The 20,317-nt window shown below is 45.2% G+C and overlaps 1 protein-coding gene across 1 annotated transcript; it reads right to left on the minus strand.

The window, feature by feature from the left end:
* Nucleotides 1-2,003: 2,003 nt before the first annotated feature.
* Nucleotides 2,004-3,326, minus strand: LOC139838165 (uncharacterized mitochondrial protein AtMg00810-like). Its single transcript, XM_071827535.1, has one exon. The coding sequence runs from the start codon at nucleotides 3,324-3,326 to the stop codon at nucleotides 2,004-2,006; it is 1,323 nt and encodes a 440-aa protein (XP_071683636.1).
* Between the last annotated feature and the right edge of the window lie 16,991 nt (nucleotides 3,327-20,317).

Here is a 20,317-nt window from a genome sequence, read left to right on the forward strand (position 1 = left end):
TTTCAAAAAATAGAAAAATCTGAAAAAATGTTCAATCTCAAAAAAATGTTCAAATTTTGACAAATGATGGGACATTTCTTGAAAACTAGATAGATTCAAAAAACGTGAGAAAAAATAAAAAAATTGAGCGAAAAATCGGAAACCGAAACAGAAAACGAAACATCCGTATATGGGCCTGGCCCAGAAGCCAATTGGTGGTGTGCGGTGCCCCGATTGCCACTGACCTGCTCGGTAGCGTGGAGCCCCCGAGAAACTTGGGGCCTCCTATACACAGACCGGGTCGGTGCGGATGCGGTGCCGCACACCCCTCGACCCGGCGATTGTGTAGTGGGCCGCAGCCCATCAGTTAAGGTCGTTTTTATTTATTCTATTTTTCTTTTCTGTTTACATATTTCGTTTTTTAAAAAGAAGATTTTTTATCCGTTTTTAAATCTAGAAGTTTAATTTTTTCTCTTTCTTAAAATAATTTTTAGAATATCTTTTTTCAAAATTTGAATATTTTTTAGATTGAACATTTTTCAAAATTTGAACCTTTTTAGAATGAACATTTTTTAAAAAAATCGATTTTCCCAAAATTTGAACATATTTTAAATTTGAACATTATTCGATGATGAACATTTTTCGGATACGAACAATTTTTAGCTTTGAACATTTGTCGATGATGAACATTTTTCGGATACGAACAATTTTTAGCTTTGAACATTGTTCGTTTTGAACACTTTTTCAAATTTGAACTTTTCAATTTTGAACAAAAAGAAAAATAAACAAAAAAAAGAAAAAAACTGAAACAGAAAAGAAAAAAAGAAAAAAAAGAAAAAAGGTGAAAATGGGTCAGGCCCAATATCCGACCAGGGTGTGCGGTGCCTGGTAGGCACCGACCTGGTCGGTGTATAGGATTTTCCGAGAAACTTAGCCAATTATATCTGTTAAGCAAATTCTCAAAAAAAAAAATCTGTAAGCACAAGTTCAGCCCATTAGCCGAGGACAGCATTGTCTCACTGCCCGGAATTTCCCGAACCTTTGAACGAGGCCATGGCCCATGAGCGACCCCTTGTGGCCTAAGCCAGCCATAATGTAGAACGCTGTGTGTTCATTGTTTTCTTTACGGTATCGATCTCTGGGGGAGCTTGTCAGTTCTCATGGCCGGAACTAAACAAAACATGGATGCTACTGCGACTGCTATTTGTTTGAAAGTTCCAAAAAGGGATTTCTGGACAACAATAAAATACGTGAATCCCCTCCAACAGTGATAACTGACAAGCAGTAGCGATCATCTCTTCCCTTCGAGCAACAGCTGCTTCTAACCTTGTTGTGAAGTGTATATGTGGATTGCCTAGCCTTTTTTATCAGTTCGGACTTTTGGTTCAAGTGGCTAGTGCATGAAGCTTTATATGGTATCAGAGGCCCAGGTCTCGAGTTCAAATTCTGGCTTTCACATGGTTTTCGCAATTAAGCATAAAAATTGTTGTTGCCCCCTCTTTAGCCACCGATGATGTCCTGTTTCGGTGTGCTCTTCTTCTTTCACGTGTTGACTTTCTCTTCTCCCATCACACGCGAGTGGGGGTGTTGTGAAATGTATATGTGGATTGTCTAGCCCTTTCCATCAGTTCGGACTTTTGGTTCAAGTGGCTAGTGCATGAAGCTTAACATGGTATCAGAGCCCCAGGTCTTGAGTTCAAATCCTGGCTTTCACATGGTTTTCGCAATTAAGCCTAAAAATTGATGTTGCCCCCTCTTTAGCCACCGCTGTTTCGGTGTGCTCTTCTTCTTTCACGTGTTGACTTTCTCTTCTCCCGTCACACGCGAGTGGGGGTGTTGTGAAGTGTATATGTGGATTGCCTAGCCCTTTCTATCAGTTCGGACTTTTGGTTCAAGTGGCTAGTGCATGAAGCTTAACAATGTAGAAAGTTTGCTAGGGTTTGGGGGAAGCCTCTCACGGTAATACGTGGGGTTCCAGGTGTTTATATAATGGGCCAAAGGCCAAGAGTTAGAGTACAATACAATTAGGGTACAAAAGTAAATAGAACTACTATACACGCTAATACATACGCTAACACCCTCCCGCTGTTGTCACAGAAGACAACTGTCGCAGAACTGAGAGGTCGATGAAGCTCCTGCAAGAGCTGGCGGAGCCAACAGCACTCAGCAACCACATGTGCCACGGCTCGGTACTCAGCTTCTGCACTAGAGCGAGAAACGGTAGTCTGCCTCTTGGATGACCAAGAAATCAGGCTATCACCATAGTATACGCAGTAGACCGATGTGGAGCGGCGTGTGTTAGGACATCCAGCCCAGTCAGCATCGGAGTAGGCGGTAAGAGCTGTAGAAGAGGACGCAGACAGATGAAGGCCGAGATCCAAAGTTCCACGAACGTAGCGTAGAACACGCTTCACAAGAGCAAGATGTGGCTGTCTGGGAGCATGCATATGAAGACATATCTGCTGTACCGCGTATGAAAGGTCCGGACGCGTCAGAGTAAGGTACTGGAGGGCACCTGCAAGACTCCGGTAGTCCGTAGCATCATTGACGAGTTCACCTTCAATGTCAGAGAGCTTGGCCTGAGTATCGATCGGTGTGGTACAGGGATGACAGTCAGACATGCCAGCCCGTTGAAGGAGATCAACAGCGTACTGGCGCTGAGACAGAAACAGCCCAGTAGAAGAGCGACGAACAGCAATGCCCAGGAAGAAATGTAGGTCGCCGAGATCAGTCATAGCAAACTCACTGTGTAATCTGTCTAGAAGATGTTGCAGAAACGCAGATGATGAAGCAGTGACTATGATGTCGTCAACATACAGCAGGAGATAGGCTGTGTCAGCAGCAGACCGAAGAACAAACAGTGATGTATCCGTCACAGAAGCAACAAAGCCAATGGTGGAGAGATAAGCAGCAAATCGTTGGTACCAGGCACGAGGAGCTTGCTTCAAACCATAGAGGGACTTGTGCAGGCGGCAAACATGATCGGGATGAGCAGGATCAACAAAGACAGGGGGCTGCTGACAGTAGACAACCTCATCCAGGTAACCATTGAGAAAGGCGTTCTTCACATCAAGCTGGCGAATCGGCCATGAACTGGAAACAGCAATCTGAAGGACCAGACGGATCGTGGCGGGTTTAACAACCGGACTGAAAGTCTCATCGTAGTCCAAACCAGGGCGTTGGGAGAACCCACGCAGAACCCAAAGAGCCTTGTAGCGAGCCAAGGTGCCATCGGAGTGAAACTTATGACGAAAAATCCACTTCCCGGAGACCACATTTGCCTGAGGTGGACGCGGAACAAGAGACCAAGTTTTGTTGTCCAGGAGAGCTTGGTGTTCATCAGCCATTGCTTGACGCCAGAGAGGATCTTGCATTGCTTGTCGGAATGTCGTGGGTACGGGCGGGTGTCATCGTGGCGAACGAGCAGATGCCATGGGATGGCTCAAGTTGGGGCCGAATGGGCGCTAGAGGATTCGGGGGAGGGTTTGCGACTAGATGGGATGAACTTCCGGATGCTTTCCTCAAGAACACAACCAAAGGCCGGTATGCAAGAAGAGAGACAAGAGGAAGAACTCTGCTCTAGATCGCTAGCTTCATTGATCTTAACATGGTTACAGGTTTTTGGGTACAAGGTTCTTCGTCTAACTTCACCTCACGCAACATACATACGTTCTCTCATCTGCCCGTAAGAGGCTATGCCCCCTCTCCTTATATAGGGGAGAGGGTGGCTTACAGAACAAGAAACCCTAATGGCATCTTTGACTGGACAAACTACTTTACAAAGCTACTTTAATCAGGGATGACGCCGGGGTCTTCTTTAATCAGGGACGCTGACGTCCTCCGGCTTCTTTCAGCGTCACCTCTCTCTTTGGCGCCAGGGCTCCGATTAAAGCTACTTTCCTTAGCTCATCCTTGTCTTCTAGCTCTGAAGAGAATCTTTGACCGGTCTTGCCGACCTGCTCTCCTTCCGGTATCTTCTTCATCCGGTTCCGGTATACCCCTCTGGGGATACCGGCTTGTCCTCACTTAGCCAAGCTCTTGTCTTTGTGCGCCGGTAAGAATATTAAACCGGTATCTTGATGACTCAAACCATCCGGTTTGGCATGCCTTTGGCATACCGGGGGTCATCCCCCCAACATTAGTCCCCGAAGCTGGTATAGTCTGTCGGATTCTATCCTACAGACCATGCCAGGTTCTCATGTTTTTAGGATACCGGTTTAATCATTCCAGCGCTTAGCTTGGATCCGGCATCTTTGCCCGGAATTATCTTTTCTCTCTTTGCAAGGTATCCTCCGGCATCTTTTTATCCGGTATCTTTAGCATTTACTCTTTCCTCGGCGAAGTCGAGAATATCTCGGGCCCCGCACCTGTCAGTGACATGCGCACTGTTAACTGGCGCGCCAGTGTCAGAGGTCACTTCGCTTCGACTCCCGCGCGCGCATCAAATGCTTCACAGCGGATCCCAGTCGCCACTCCGGATCTGTGTGCACCTCCGTGTGTCTTTTCGTTTACTTGCGTGTACCAACGTGCCACGTGGCGGCCCGTGGTGCGAACCGTCACGGTCCGCGGAGCGAACCGCCGCGGCCCGACGGTTTTCGGCCCACTTGCTCTCCTCCTTTATAAGGCAGAACCGCCCCCTCTTCTTCTTCTTCTTCTCGCATTCTCCACTCCTCGCGCACAGTGCTCCTTGCCCTCTGCGCCTCCGCCGTTCTCCGTCCGCCGCTGCTCGCTCGAGCTCTGCCGCCCGGCGAACTCGTGCCGCTCCTCCGCCGGAGCTCGCCGTGCAGAGATTCGTCGCAGTGCCCCAGTTTCAACCGCTGCATTCACGCTTCCTCGCGCCCTTCTCCGCACCGCCGTCGACGGAGTCCCTCGGCGACCGCAGGCCCACTGCCTCACCGGCGAACGTCTTCTCCAACGACTGCGCCGCCTCAGGTTAGGTCCAAACTCAGTCTGCTTCCCTTTTGCTTGTTTTCCAGATCTTGGGTCGATGGTGTTTTTATTTCCCCCTTTTTTTTTGATTTTCCTCTTACTCGTAGATCTTCACGCGGGGGCCAACTGTGGGATTTCTGTTTTTCTGCCTCTAAACCGATGTCTAGCGAGGAATCTTCCTCTGCCTCCTCTGCTTCCTCTTCTTCCGGTAACCGACGTAGTCGATCCTCCGATAGATCAACCGATTCAGATCCGATGGATACCGATTGCGGCAGCCAGCAAGAATCCGGTAGCCATCAAGAATCCGGTAGCCACCAAGAATCCGGTAGCTCTAGCCAAGCTTCCGGTGTAAATCCTTCCGGTGTCACTCGTGGAGCCTGGATGGGCTCCAACGTCACCCAATACGAGATCGACTGGTTATACCGGTCCCGCAGGATTTCGGAGGGAGTAACCTGCCGACTTCCTGGCGACGAGATTGAACCAGTGCTTGAGCCCGGTGAACATGTTGTTTTTCTCGCTCACTTTGAGCGCGGCTTCGGCCTTCCGGCTTCGCCGTTTTTCCAGAAGTTCTTAGATTTCTATGAACTTCAACCTCATCACCTCCCTGGCAACGCCATTTTTTATCTTTCCTGCTATGCCACCTTCATGGAGGCTTACATTGCCATTCGTCCCACTCGTGAGACGTTTGCCCGCTTCTTTGCTCTGCGGATCAATTCCGTTCAGGGCAAGGAAATTCCTAAGCCCAAACCCCCCGTGCAGTGCGGGCCTTGCATCATCGGCTCCCGCCAAGGGAGCCCTTTCTTCAAATTCTCCGGCCTCGAGTCCTGCCGCTTATGGCAAGGGACCTTCTTCTACGTGAGGAACAATGGCCCCGCGAATCTCATCGATCTGCCGCCATTCAATCCGGCGCCGCCCAGCAGAGCCAACTGGGGCTACAACCCGAAGACGGATCATATTGAAACCAACCAGGTGGTACGCTTCATGGCGAACTTGATGAAGGAAACCAACATCTGCTCTGATGATATAATCCGCACCTTTATCTCGCGCCGGGTGCTCCCTCTCAAGCGCCGGCAGTATAGGATGAGCGAGATGTATGGTCCTGGTGATCCCACCAAGATTACCGGCCTTCCTCTCAGCAAGAGGGACGTCGTCCGCAAGGCTAAGCAGATTTGCCAAACTGCGATGTCGGATGATTGGGAATGGGGCCTCCTTCCTCTCAGCACTACTAACCCTCCGACCCAAGAAGTAAGAGATTATGCAACTCGGTTCGGCTTACCGGTAACTTTTTGTTGTTGCTAACCTTCTTTTTACTTGTTTTAGGCCAAGGACCGCTTCCCCACCATCCTCGCAGAGCGACGCGGCCCCTGCGTGAAGCGCGCCCTAGACTCTGTTGATCCGGATCCTTACATCGGTTGGCGGGACCTGAAGATGGGCAAAACCAAAGCTTCGCGCCTCGGCCCATCCGTGCCGAAACCTACCGGTTCCTCGGATGACCTAACCGTGCTCGAGGTACTTTTCTTTTTGACTTCTTATATTTTTTCATTATTGCTCCTTAGCGGATCTTCTCTTAGCTATCTCGATCCTGCAGATCCACGAGCACGCGCCACCGCTGCGAGCCGAGGCCGGTCATGAGTTTGTGGACAAGCTCATGGCCCAGGGCCAGAAGAACAAAGCGCCGGCATCTGACGCCGGTTCCAGCCAGGCCCCTCCCCCGAAGCGCTTCTGGACAGAGTCTTTGGGGGAGAAGGAAGTAGGCATGCGGCGCTACAAGCGCAAGCAGATGCCGACCGCCTCCGGGTAAACTTCTCGTTTTCTTGTTTGTTTCTTTTTACCAAGTTCTTTTGCCGGTTGCTTTTTCCAATTCTTTGCTTTTTCTCTTGTCTAGCCCTGCGCTGAAGCTTGGCCCAAGGCCAGCGGGCTCTGAGGGTACCGCGAGGACCTCGACCCCTCCTCCTCACTCAAGCCCCGCACCATCTGGTGCCGGTGAAAGGACACGGATGTCGCCTAGAGGGGGGGGGTGAATAGGCGATTTAAAACTTTTACGAGATGGGCTTAACAAATGCGGAATAAAACTAGCGTTTACTTTGTCAAGCCCAAAGCATATATACTATGGTTCACCTATGTGCACCAACAACTTATTCTAAGCAAGAGTTCACCTATGTGCACCAACAACTTATGCTAAGCAATACAAGCAAGTATGTGATAGCAAGATATATATAACTTCAAGCACGATGGCTATCACAAGGTAAGGTGCATAAGTAAAGAGCTCGGGTATAGAGATAACCGAGGCACGCGGGAGACGATGATTTATCCCGGAGTTCACACTCTTGCGAGTGCTAATCTCCGGTGGAGAGGTGCGGTTGCTTAGTGCTCCCGAACGCCACAAGAGGCTCACCTTGAGGTGTGGTTGCTCGATGCACACCAACGCCACAAAGGCCTCACCCCAAGATGCGGTACTCACACCACACACCGAACGCCACGAAGGCGCCTCACCTAAATCTCCGGTGACCCTCGCCACAAAGGCCTAGGTCACGGTTCCACTAAGGGATTTCCTTCGAGGCGGAAACCGGGCCTTACACAAAGATTGGGGCACACATCCACAACTTAATTGGAGGCTCCCAACAAATCGCCACAAAGGCCTAGAATCCGTCTAGGGTTCCAAGAACCCAAGAGTAACAACTTCCTTGCTTTCACCTCCACGAATCACCGTGGAGAACTCAAACCGATGCACCAAATGCAATGGCAAGAACACCACAAAGATGCTCAAGTCCTTCTCTCTCAAATTCCAACAAAGCTACAAAAGCTATTGGGGGAATAAGAGAGGAAGAACAAAGGAATTCACAAAGAACACCAAGATCAAGATCTAGAGAGTTCCACTCACAAAGAGATGGATTTGATTGGTAGAAATGTAGATCTAGATCTCCTCTCTTTTCCCTCAAATGGGGGCAAGAATCATGGAGGGATTGAGAGATAGAGCAAGCTTCTCTAGTTCAACAATGGAGGAGAGAGAGAGTGAGAGAAGCACAGCCCAAGGAGGAAGAAGGGGGTATTTATACCCCCAAGAAAATCGAGCCGTTTGGGCAAAAACAGGGCCGGATATTCCGGCCCAAGTTGGGGCCGGATTATCCGGGGCCGGATAATCCGGCCTCGGGGACAAAACCTGGACAATATCCGGCCAAAAATCCGGCCCCTATCCAGAGCTGCTTTTCTTCCGGTCCTTAGACGATTTCGGGGCCGGATATTTCCGAAATATCCGGCCCGGATAATCCGGCCCGGATATTTCCAAAATATCCGGCCTAAGAAAACTGCAGAAACACCAAAACTAAAACGGGCATAACTTTTGCATCCGGACTCCGATTTCGATGATCTTGGGCTCGTTGAAATCACAACAACGAGCTCTACAACAATATGCATAGAAACATCATAGTCCAGCAAAGGAGGATAGAAACAAATGAAGAAAGGTTTGACCTATCTCAAAAAGACATACCGGTAAAACCTCCAATCTTGAAAATGCAACAAGTTGCCCATGGAAAAACCATTCTCAATGAACTAGAGCTTGTCATGAGAATAAGCACAAGCTCTAAAACATCACATGGATAAGATCCAAATAAAACCAAGAAAGATGATGAACCAAACTCGAAAACGCAACAAGTGAGCTATGCGAATTGCGTTGTCGATGAACTAGGGCTTGTCATGAGAATAAGCACAAGCTCTAAAACATCACATGGATAAGGTCCAAATAACAACCAAGAAAGATGATGAACCAAACTCGAAAACGCAACAAGTGATCTATGCGAAATCCGTTTTCGATGAACTAGAGCTTGTCATGAGAATAAGCACAAGCTCTAAAACATCACATGGATAAGGTCCAAATAACAACCAAGAAAGATGATGCAAGGATGCAAAGGTTTGAGCTCTCTCCGAACGATACGATCGAGTTACTCACTCGAGAGCCCTCTTGATAGTACGGCAACTAAACTATAAACCGGTCTCCAACTACACTATGAGACCGGTGAGAAACAAACCCTATCAAGAGCAAACCTTATACTTGCGCATTCCACTTGAGCTCGATGACGACGATCTTGACCTCAACAAGATGGAACGCCTTTCTTGCTTGTGCTTGCTTGACGAAGTCTTGTGGATTGCTCCCCCATAATCCACCATGGGAGAGCTTCTTCTTCGGCGCATCTTCACATAACCATGACCACCATGTGGATTGCTCCCCCATAATCCACCATGGGAGAGCTTCTTCTTCGGCGCATCTTCACATATCCATGATCACCATATGGATGGCAAGACTCAAGCAAAGGATCTCTTCGAGATGGCTCATCTTGAACTTGCACTTCATTTCTTCATTCTTCATCATGTTGATGTCTTGAAGTAGCTTGAGGGCTCACTTCATCTTCATCTTCAAGACATACTTGACACTTGATATCCTTCATCAATTTCTTCTTATTGCAACCTTGAAGCCAACATATGGTTCAAGAATTGCCTATGGACAACTCCTACAAATATAACTCAATGCAAACATTAGTCCATAGGGATTGTCATTAATTACCAAAACCACACATGGGGGCTCCATGCACTTTCAATCTCCCCCATTTTGGTAATTGATGACAATCTCTTTGAGAGGGTTTATATAAGGAATTGAAGTAACAAATAAGTTGAATATATAGAGCAAACTCCCCCATAATATATGCATGTGTGAATGATCTTGACTTTCATTGCATATATTGGCATTCAAAGCCTAGTGGAGTTTCCTCTAAATATTCAACTATGCAAAGCAACAAGATGCAATGCAATAAAAGCACATGCTTAAGCACAAAGCAAAGACATAACCAAATTCCCTTAAACCCTCCAAACTTCTCCCCCATTGGCACCAATTGCCGAAATGGGTGAAAAATTTAGAAGGCCAATATAGTGAGAGTTCCTCCATAGCGTGTGCATTTCTCATAATTTGAGTGGAATCAAATGCTCATATCCAATGACGAATATTCGGAAGGAATCACACTATAGATAGGATCAAAGATTGCAAAAAGATAACAAAGTCAAGAAGCTTCAACAAATGAAGCAAGCAACCAAATGAACCACAAGGAAGATACCAAAAGAAAGATAGATATTATGATAAGATCAAGAAGATTGCTCTAAATAATATGAGGAAGCTCCCCAAGGTTTGTGCACAAAACTAGACAATTTCCATTAGAGTATAAAGTGCACAAACATGGAATCATCACTCCCATAATATCATTCAAAAATAAAAGATACCAAGTGAATCAAACTCTAATGATCGCCACAAGATAGTGCTCTAAATCAAATGAGGAAGCTCCCCAAGGTACATGCATAAATTAAAATGTTGTATTTGAATACAATATGCATAACATGGAATCCTCACTCCCTTATTACCATTTAAAACACAAACATTTGCAATAGATCATAGATAGAACAATAAGCTTAACACTTGCAACAAACAAATAGTTGAGCAACAAGTAAGAGGCACCATAATAAAAAAAGGCTCAACCAAGAGGATATGTGAAAGGCATGATAAAGCATATTATAAGACTATTACAAGGATGAGCAAAAAGCATCATCATAGTCTTCAATGAATTATATTGCTTGGCATGACCAATCAACATGCAATAAATAAAAAAGATATCAAAAGGAGATGTATCATCTCTTATGTGTATAAGTTTCTCTAAGTGGGCAATATCACAAAGATATTTATCCACAAAGAAACATGCACACACAAAATAGATACGCAAGAAAAATAGTATGATATTCAAGACGAAGTCATGCAATATACCAATAAGAATTTTTGCTTAATAGCATGGCCAAAGGCTCAATTTTATCTTATTGTACATTCATGAACTTCAACCACAAACAACTAAAATACATCACAAATATCAACAAGGGATAGAAGATAGTTGGGATGCATTTGAGAAAGGCAACAAGTATCACAAACGGGGATACCAAAAGAAGTAACTAAATTTGCACTTTCATCTATATTGCACATGTGAGAGCCTTGAGGAATTGATATGCAACAAAATTGCTAGATAGGCATAGTTGGGATGGATGAATCATGAGCATGATTTAAAATACTTCCCAACAAATGCACTCATCTCAAATTACTCACATTCACAATAAAGAGGTTTCATTAAGACTTTTGCAAGAAGCACAACATTTGCAAATCAAGAGATTCATGCCAAGATGCAACCATAAGGTTGGATACAAGAAAAGTATGCATGAGAAGATACTTGTTACCAAGATAGCATTGGTGTGGATGTAGTAGATATGTGTTCGTTGATCATCCTAGCTTGCCTCACGTTACCATTGAGTCACCACTTCTTTCCAAGAGTGAGACAAGCATTCAATGCATATCCATTGTACCTAACACAAAGGTAAGTACAAAATGGTCCCCAAACTAATTGGGTCCGAAGTAGTTAGACACACTACAACATATAGGACAAACTCCACAATTCTATGTGCATATAGATATGAAATTGAATTTCATGCACATCTTAGTCAAATTAGGATTTGATGGAGTTTACCCTATATATTGGATCAAAGAAAGTGACACATGCCATAAGATATACATATATTAAATATGCATGCACAATACTTTCAAGAACCAAAGGAAGATACAATTTGGACAAAACACCAAATAAACCAAGAGACAATGGTTGTCCAAATTATATCAAAGAATCAAATCAACACAAGATTGACTCCAAAGACTTATCTCATTATAAGAAGCTAATTAAACCTAAGCACAAAGGAATGAGATAACCAACTCCCAAGAGAGCAAGGTTCCAACAAATAAACCAAACCCTCGATACTTTTTATGATGGCACAAAGTACCAAAAAAGAAAATTTATGTCTCCCAAAACCAAATTTTGATAATGATCAAGAGATGTTAAGCATTCTAACAAATATAGGAGAGCTCCCCCAAGATTAGTGCATTATCTAGGATTTTGCATATGAATACTAAATGCACAAAACTAGGATCATCACGCTACCTATATCTACTAAAATGCTAAGAAAGTTTGAATAGACAAATTAGATCCATAAGATGCAAGGAAGACACATGGGAGTCAAAGCACAACACATTCATGGCAATAAATAAGACAATTTAAACACAAGAGCCAATGTAAATATGATCAATAAATTTCTACCCAATAATAGATTGCCAATTGTCCTAGGATAAGAGGTATTAGGAAATATTTCCCGGTGGTAGTTTGTAAGTATACATAAGATCATATTTACAATGAACAAAGCATATGGTAAAAGATAAGAGTTAACCATCATGCAAAGATAGTTTCTTGATAGCTTCATTTAGTCATACCAACATGCAAGGCAATTAATAGTATTCATACCAACATGCGAAGCAATTAATAGTATTCATACCAACATGCAAAGCAATTAATAGTATGACTTGAAGCACATGGTTTTCCAAAAATGTATTGAGGGACACGTTGTGAAAAACCATGCCAAGAAAAACTTTCACAAATAAGATCCACAAAGATATTAGCAATGAAGCCATTTAAGCAAATTGGAGCTTGTTTGAGCAAACATGCCACATAGGAGAGAGATAATTTACGGTATCAATTCTATGTGACACAACCTCAAATGTTCACATTTTCTAGGCTTGTAATATGCACAAAGCTTATTACTCCCCCATAATGTGATAAGGAATTTATTTTCACAAGAGGCAAAGAAGATTCAAGTAGAGATATTAATGGACATTAGAATTTGAATTTCTCATGAAGATGACATACCACATAGCGACTAGATAATCTTGCAATATCAATTCTAAGTGACATTCCTCATGTACACACATTGTTTAGGATCATGAAATTCCCAAAGGAATATCACTCCCCCAAAATGGGATTGTCCATTAATCGCTCATAAGAGCCATATAAGATACACCAAGATGCAAAGAGGCTCCAACACAAACACAAATACATGGTGTGCAACCCAACATTCATAGACTTGATTTCTCAAGCAAAACTATTAGGAAGCACAACATATACAAACACATGTTAGGAACAAAACTAACACATGCAAAGGGGCGAGTAACTTTCAATATAAATGAGTTGAGAACATGTTACCGCAAGGAGGAACATTGGATATATGATTGTAGCAAGATAATCAAAAGACTTGGCTTGATATAATATAAATGATGAAGATCCCTTAATTCTTCATGATGTAGCCAAGTCTCCAATGCCCTCCAAAAAGCACCTATTGATCAAGTTTTGGATTGTTGGTCCCCAACTAAGTTGGGTCCTAAGAGGTTAGTCACAATAGGCTTGGCAACCCAAATGGTTCTTTTCTTGACACCACTTTGAGCACCAACATATTTGGCAAACACATTGCCACCCTCATCCTTACAAAGAGAATAAACATCATCAATGGAGATAGAGTTGGATGAGGTACCAATAGTGCAAAAAGAGGAGATGTGGCCCTTCTCACGGCATATGTAGCAAGTTCTTTTCTTCTCCTTCTTCTCACTAGATTTCTCCACAATGGGAGCATTGGCTTGATTCTTCTTGGGAAGTGGAATTTCTTCAACTTGAGGTTGAATATGAGTTTGAGCTTGAGGCCGCTTCCCTTTTTGCTTCTTCTTCAAAGGGCAAGATCTAACATGGTGCCCTTCAATTTTGCACTTGAAGCAAACAATCTTGGCCGGGTCTTTGACTTGTACTTGGCCCTTCTTGTTGTTGTTGTTCTTGGACTTGTTCTTGTTGTTGGATTTGAATCCAAGTCCACTCTTGTCATTGGGGGATTGTTGCACACTTAACATCGTGTCAAGTTTGCATTTCCCTTCATGACTCTTTACCAAGTCGGTCTTCAAAGAAGTGACTTGGGCCTTGAGCTCTTTGATTTCCTCTACATGGTTAGTAACAACACAAGTACTAGAGGAAGTAGAACCTTCATTGTTAGAGCAACAAGGCAAGGAAGATAATTCATCACAAGATTTAGCAATACTATGAGTGGATGAATTACTAGGACTAGCACATGGCAATATAGCATTTTGGGTAGTAGTGCTAGTATCCACATGAGGCTCACAAGGTGTTGCCTTCGATATGATAGTCTCATGAGCTAACTTTAGCCTATCATGGGAGGCTAGAAGATCCTCATGGGAGCTAGAAAGCTTTCCATGATTTTCTTCCAATTTCCCATAATTGCTAGTTAGCAATTCAAGTTGAGCCCTTAGCTCAACATTCTCCTTCAAGATAGATGCTTCACAAGAAGTAGAGTTAGTAGCACAAGCATCATCACAAGACATATTAAGAAGAGAAGGTAACATAGCATGCTCTTTTAAATATGAAGCTTGTAGTTGCTCATATGACTTGGTGAGGATAGAGTGTTCGCTCTCCAAGGCCTTGTGGGCCTTGTCTAGATCATCTAGATCCTTAACAAGTTTATCATGGCCAACACCAACTTTGAACTTTTCATTTTTAAGCAATTTTAATTTAGCTTTAGCATGGTCTCTTTCTTTAGTGAGTTTAGCAAATATTTCATTTTGAGACACCTCAAGGGTTTGAAGTTGCTCCTCAAGAGAGGCTACGGTCTCTTGTTCTTCTTCAAGATCATTCTTTAAAGATGCTACATCATCGGCATACTCTCGTTCAAGAGCACCCTTTTTATCAATGGTGTTCTCATGCATCCAAATAAGTTTTTGGCTCTCAATAGCGGTAGTCAAGATTTCAAAGAAGTGAGAGCTAGCAATTTTATCTTTGTAAAGAACCTTGAATACACTCTCACCTTTATCGCGTAGAGAGACAACCCAATCCTCTTCTTCATATTCATCCTCATTCTTATCACCACGAGACATATTAGGTTCCATGGTAGGAGGTACCGTGGAACCCTTGGCCATAAGGCATATATGAGGACCGTGAAATAAAGATGAGGAGTTACTTGAGGCTCCTTTCAAGATCTTGTCTTGACCAATAGAATCTTTGGTTTCCTCTACATTGTTAGACACACAACAACTAGAGGAAATAGAATCATTTTTATCATGGCCACAAGACAATGCAAGCATATCATCATTAGATTTTTTCAAGCAACTTACACATGATATGCAAGGACTATCAACACAAGCATGTAAATCATTTCTAGTGCTAGATGTGTTTAAGTCCAAAGATGAACCATTGCAATGAGATATAGATGAAGGATCATCAATAGTAAGCTCAATACCAACATTGCAATTTCCATCACCACTCACCATATCATTACCTTGTGTCTTGAAACACTTTGGTGAAGTGGATGAAGATGAGAACTCATCACGGCCGGAAGTGGAAGCAATACAATCATCCTCAATGATATTGGACACATCATATTTATCTCGAAGCTTTGTCCATAATTCATGAGCGCTCCCAAAAGGCATGATTGAAGAAGTAACTACATTGCTCACAACAATGGAAAACACATGAGAAGCAAGAGCATCGAGACAAGAGTTTTTCTTCTCCTCATAAGATAAATTTTGGGGATCCTTAGGAGAAGAAAAACCCATGTCAAGAAATCGCTCCATGTTCGGGGAAATACCCGCAAAATATTAAGCAAATATATTTTACATAGATCATAATTTGTGCCATCAAATATAAACAAGTTATTGTGATCTAATCCCCTAACCGACATCTTTACTCTCAAGGCGGTGAAGCCTAAGAATGAGAGACCTTGCTGCTGATACCAATTGAAAGGACACGGATGTCGCCTAGAGGGGGGGTGAATAGGCGATTTAAAACTTTTACGAGATGGGCTTAACAAATGCGGAATAAAACTAGCGTTTACTTTGTCAAGCCCAAAGCATATATACTATGGTTCACCTATGTGCACCAACAACTTATTCTAAGCAAGAGTTCACCTATGTGCACCAACAACTTATGCTAAGCAATACAAGCAAGTATGTGATAGCAAGATATATATAACTTCAAGCACGATGGCTATCACAAGGTAAGGTGCATAAGTAAAGAGCTCGGGTATAGAGATAACCGAGGCACGCGGGAGACGATGATTTATCCCGGAGTTCACACTCTTGCGAGTGCTAATCTCCGGTGGAGAGGTGCGGTTGCTTAGTGCTCCCGAACGCCACAAGAGGCTCACCTTGAGGTGTGGTTGCTCGATGCACACCAACGCCACAAAGGCCTCACCCCAAGATGCGGTACTCACACCACACACCGAACGCCACGAAGGCGCCTCACCTAAATCTCCGGTGACCCTCGCCACAAAGGCCTAGGTCACGGTTCCACTAAGGGATTTCCTTCGAGGCGGAAACCGGGCCTTACACAAAGATTGGGGCACACATCCACAACTTAATTGGAGGCTCCCAACAAATCGCCACAAAGGCCTAGAATCCGTCTAGGGTTCCAAGAACCCAAGAGTAACAACTTCCTTGCTTTCACCTCCACGAATCACCGTGGAGAACTCAAACCGATGCACCAAATGCAATGGCAAGAACACCACAAAGATGCTCAAGTCCTTCTCTCTCAAATTCCAACAAAGCTACAAAAGCTATTGGGGGAATAAGAGAGGAAGAACAAAGGAATTCACAAAGAACACCAAGATCAAGATCTAGAGAGTTCCACTCACAAAGAGATGGATTTGATTGGTAGAAATGTAGATCTAGATCTCCTCTCTTTTCCCTCAAATGGGGGCAAGAATCATGGAGGGATTGAGAGATAGAGCAAGCTTCTCTAGTTCAACAATGGAGGAGAGAGAGAGTGAGAGAAGCACAGCCCAAGGAGGAAGAAGGGGGTATTTATACCCCCAAGAAAATCGAGCCGTTTGGGCAAAAACAGGGCCGGATATTCGGCCCAAGTTGGGGCCGGATTATCCGGGGCGGATAATCCGGCCTCGGGACAAAACCTGGACAATATCCGGCCAAAAATCCGGCCCCTATCCAGAGCTGCTTTTCTTCCGGTCCTTAGACGATTTCGGGGGCCGGATATTTCCGAAATATCCGGCCCGGATAATCCGGCCCGGATATTTCCAAAATATCCGGCCTAAGAAAACTGCAGAAACACCAAAACTAAAACGGGCATAACTTTTGCATCCGGACTCCGATTTCGATGATCTTGGGCTCGTTGAAATCACAACAACGAGCTCTACAACAATATGCATAGAAACATCATAGTCCAGCAAAGGAGGATAGAAACAAATGAAGAAAGGTTTGACCTATCTCAAAAAGACATACCGGTAAAACCTCCAATCTTGAAAATGCAACAAGTTGCCCATGGAAAAACCATTCTCAATGAACTAGAGCTTGTCATGAGAATAAGCACAAGCTCTAAAACATCACATGGATAAGATCCAAATAAAACCAAGAAAGATGATGAACCAAACTCGAAAACGCAACAAGTGATCTATGCGAAATCCGTTTTCGATGAACTAGAGCTTGTCATGAGAATAAGCACAAGCTCTAAAACATCACATGGATAAGGTCCAAATAACAACCAAGAAAGATGATGAACCAAACTCGAAAACGCAACAAGTGATCTATGCGAAATCCGTTTTCGATGAACTAGAGCTTGTCATGAGAATAAGCACAAGCTCTAAAACATCACATGGATAAGGTCCAAATAACAACCAAGAAAGATGATGCAAGGATGCAAAGGTTTGAGCTCTCTCCGAACGATACGATCGAGTTACTCACTCGAGAGCCCTCTTGATAGTACGGCAACTAAACTATAAACCGGTCTCCAACTACACTATGAGACCGGTGAGAAACAAACCCTATCAAGAGCAAACCTTATACTTGCGCATTCCACTTGAGCTCGATGACGACGATCTTGACCTCAACAAGATGGAACGCCTTTCTTGCTTGTGCTTGCTTGACGAAGTCTTGTGGATTGCTCCCCCATAATCCACCATGGGAGAGCTTCTTCTTCGGCGCATCTTCACATAACCATGACCACCATGTGGATTGCTCCCCCATAATCCACCATGGGAGAGCTTCTTCTTCGGCGCATCTTCACATATCCATGATCACCATATGGATGGCAAGACTCAAGCAAAGGATCTCTTCGAGATGGCTCATCTTGAACTTGCACTTCATTTCTTCATTCTTCATCATGTTGATGTCTTGAAGTAGCTTGAGGGCTCACTTCATCTTCATCTTCAAGACATACTTGACACTTGATATCCTTCATCAATTTCTTCTTATTGCAACCTTGAAGCCAACATATGGTTCAAGAATTGCCTATGGACAACTCCTACAAATATAACTCAATGCAAACATTAGTCCATAGGGATTGTCATTAATTACCAAAACCACACATGGGGGCTCCATGCACTTTCAGCCGGCAACACCTCTGCCTCCCCTCTGGGGGGCACTACAAGTTCGGGGCGTGCGGCCCCTACACCGCCAGAACACCGCACGGAGGAGGACTTCGTCTCCCCTCCCAAAAACCAAGAAACCGGCGCCAGCAACATCGGGGCCGAGGAAGAAGCTACCGGGCGGGCGGAACCTCTGGTTCCTCCCGTCCTTGAAAAGAAAAAGAAGAAGAAGACTGCTTCCGTGCCGGAGACCTCCGCGCCGGAAGGTTCCAAGTCGGGTGACGCGCCTAGCGCTCCCCCTTCTCCCAGAACTACTCCAACTCCCCCGCCGGATGCTCCTCGCACCGAGCCTGCCGGCGCTGCTCCAACTCCGCCGCCGCCCAAGACCTCCAAGCTCATCAAGGGGAAGGCGACGGCCTCCAGCGCCCCTTCCGTCGGTCAGCAGCCCCTGGTGCTGCACGTCTCCAAGGCCGCCAGCGCTGCTAGCGAGAAGGCCACCGGCCTGCTCGGCCGGATCACCGAGTTCCAGCGCGGGGGCCGGGAGCTGGGGCATCTGCTGCCCTACGCTCAGAAGTGGAACGCCGCGGATATGACTCCGGCGACCCGCGACATGGGCAAGGACAAGCTGCCGGCGCCTGACCCTGTTGGGGACCGGTCTTCCGAGGAGCATTTCATGCGGCTTCGCCGAGCCGTGAAGGAGCTCGACAATGCGTGGTATGATGCCACGAACAACTTGATGGTACGTTTTACCAACTCTTTTCAACTTTTACCGGTTTCCTTGCTTCCGGATTTTTTCTAGTTTCATGCCGGTTTCTCTCTTGTCTATCTTCCCAGTCCCCGAGTTTTGTGTTGAGAGCGTAGCTCTTAGCACGAAACTTAACTTAAAAACTTAGCGCGAAACCGGCATAGCCAGTCCCCGAGTTTTGTGTTGAGAGCGTAGCTCTTAGCACGAAACTTAACTTAAAAACTTAGCGCGAAACCGGCATAGCCAGTCCCCGAGTTTTGTGTTGAGAGCGTAGCTCTTAGCACGAAACTTAACTTAAAAACTTAGCGCGAAACCGGCATAGCCAGTCCCCGAGTTTCGGGTTAAGAACTTTGTTCTTAGCGCGAAACTTATCTTAGAAACGCGCGAAAACGGCATAGCCAGTCCCCGAGTTTCGGGTTAAGAACTTTGTTCTTAGCGCGAAACTTGTCTTAGAAACGCGCGAAAATGGCATAGCCAGTCCCCGAGTTTCGGGTTAAGAACTTTGTTCTTAGCGCGAAACTTGTCTTAGAAACGCGCGAAAACGGCATAGCCAGTCCCCGAGTTTCGGGTTAAGAACTTTGTTCTTAGCGCAAAACTTATAACTAATCTCTTTTTCTTTGAACAGCTCACGGCTGATGCTCGGAAGGTCCTCTTCGAGGAGCTTCTATGGGAGCATCGGGATCTGGCTGAGGCACATGACAAGTGCCAAGGTAAGTTTTTTGCACTTCCGACATCTTTTTAGCGGAAAGCTTTCTTTCTCCTAACACTTATGATTTTTGCTTAACAGTGATCCCAGAAGCTTCCATTGAAGCCCTCAAGGAGCAGCTCGCCGCCGCCCAACGTACGACTTTCGTGTTTTCCGGTTGGCTTGCTTTTCTTTTCATCTTAATAGTACATCTTTGTTAACATCTTCTTTTCCGGGTTCCAGAGGAGAAGGACCAGCTCATCCGGCAGCACCAGGAGGAGCTGAGCGCCCAGAAGACCAGCTACCAGGAGCTCAAGAGCCAGCTCATCCAGCTTGGCCTTGACCATGCTAAGGCGCTGAAGGCTGCTGAAGCCGACGCGGCGACCAAGATGCATGAAGCTCTGGAGGATGCCGGCAACTCCAACGCGGTGTTGCAGGTCGAGCTGGAGGAGGCCGCCAAGGCGTGGAAAGTTGTCGAGGACAAGGCCGCGCGGCTGGAGGCGGAGCGGAAGGAGTATGACCGGCTAATCACGCAAACTGATGCGCATGCCTTCCGTAAGTTCCTTCCTTTTTCACTTTTCCGGCTTCTGCTTATAAGCTCATTTCTTCCGGCTGGATTTTCTTAGCTTTTTCCTTTCTTTGGTTAGGCCTCTTCCCGGACTCCCAGGCTTTCGCCATAAAGAGGGTTGAGGAGCATCGCGTTGGCCAGG

Source organism: Lolium perenne, chromosome 3, assembly GCF_019359855.2.
Source record: "Lolium perenne isolate Kyuss_39 chromosome 3, Kyuss_2.0, whole genome shotgun sequence".
NCBI classification, from domain to species: domain Eukaryota; kingdom Viridiplantae; phylum Streptophyta; class Magnoliopsida; order Poales; family Poaceae; genus Lolium; species Lolium perenne.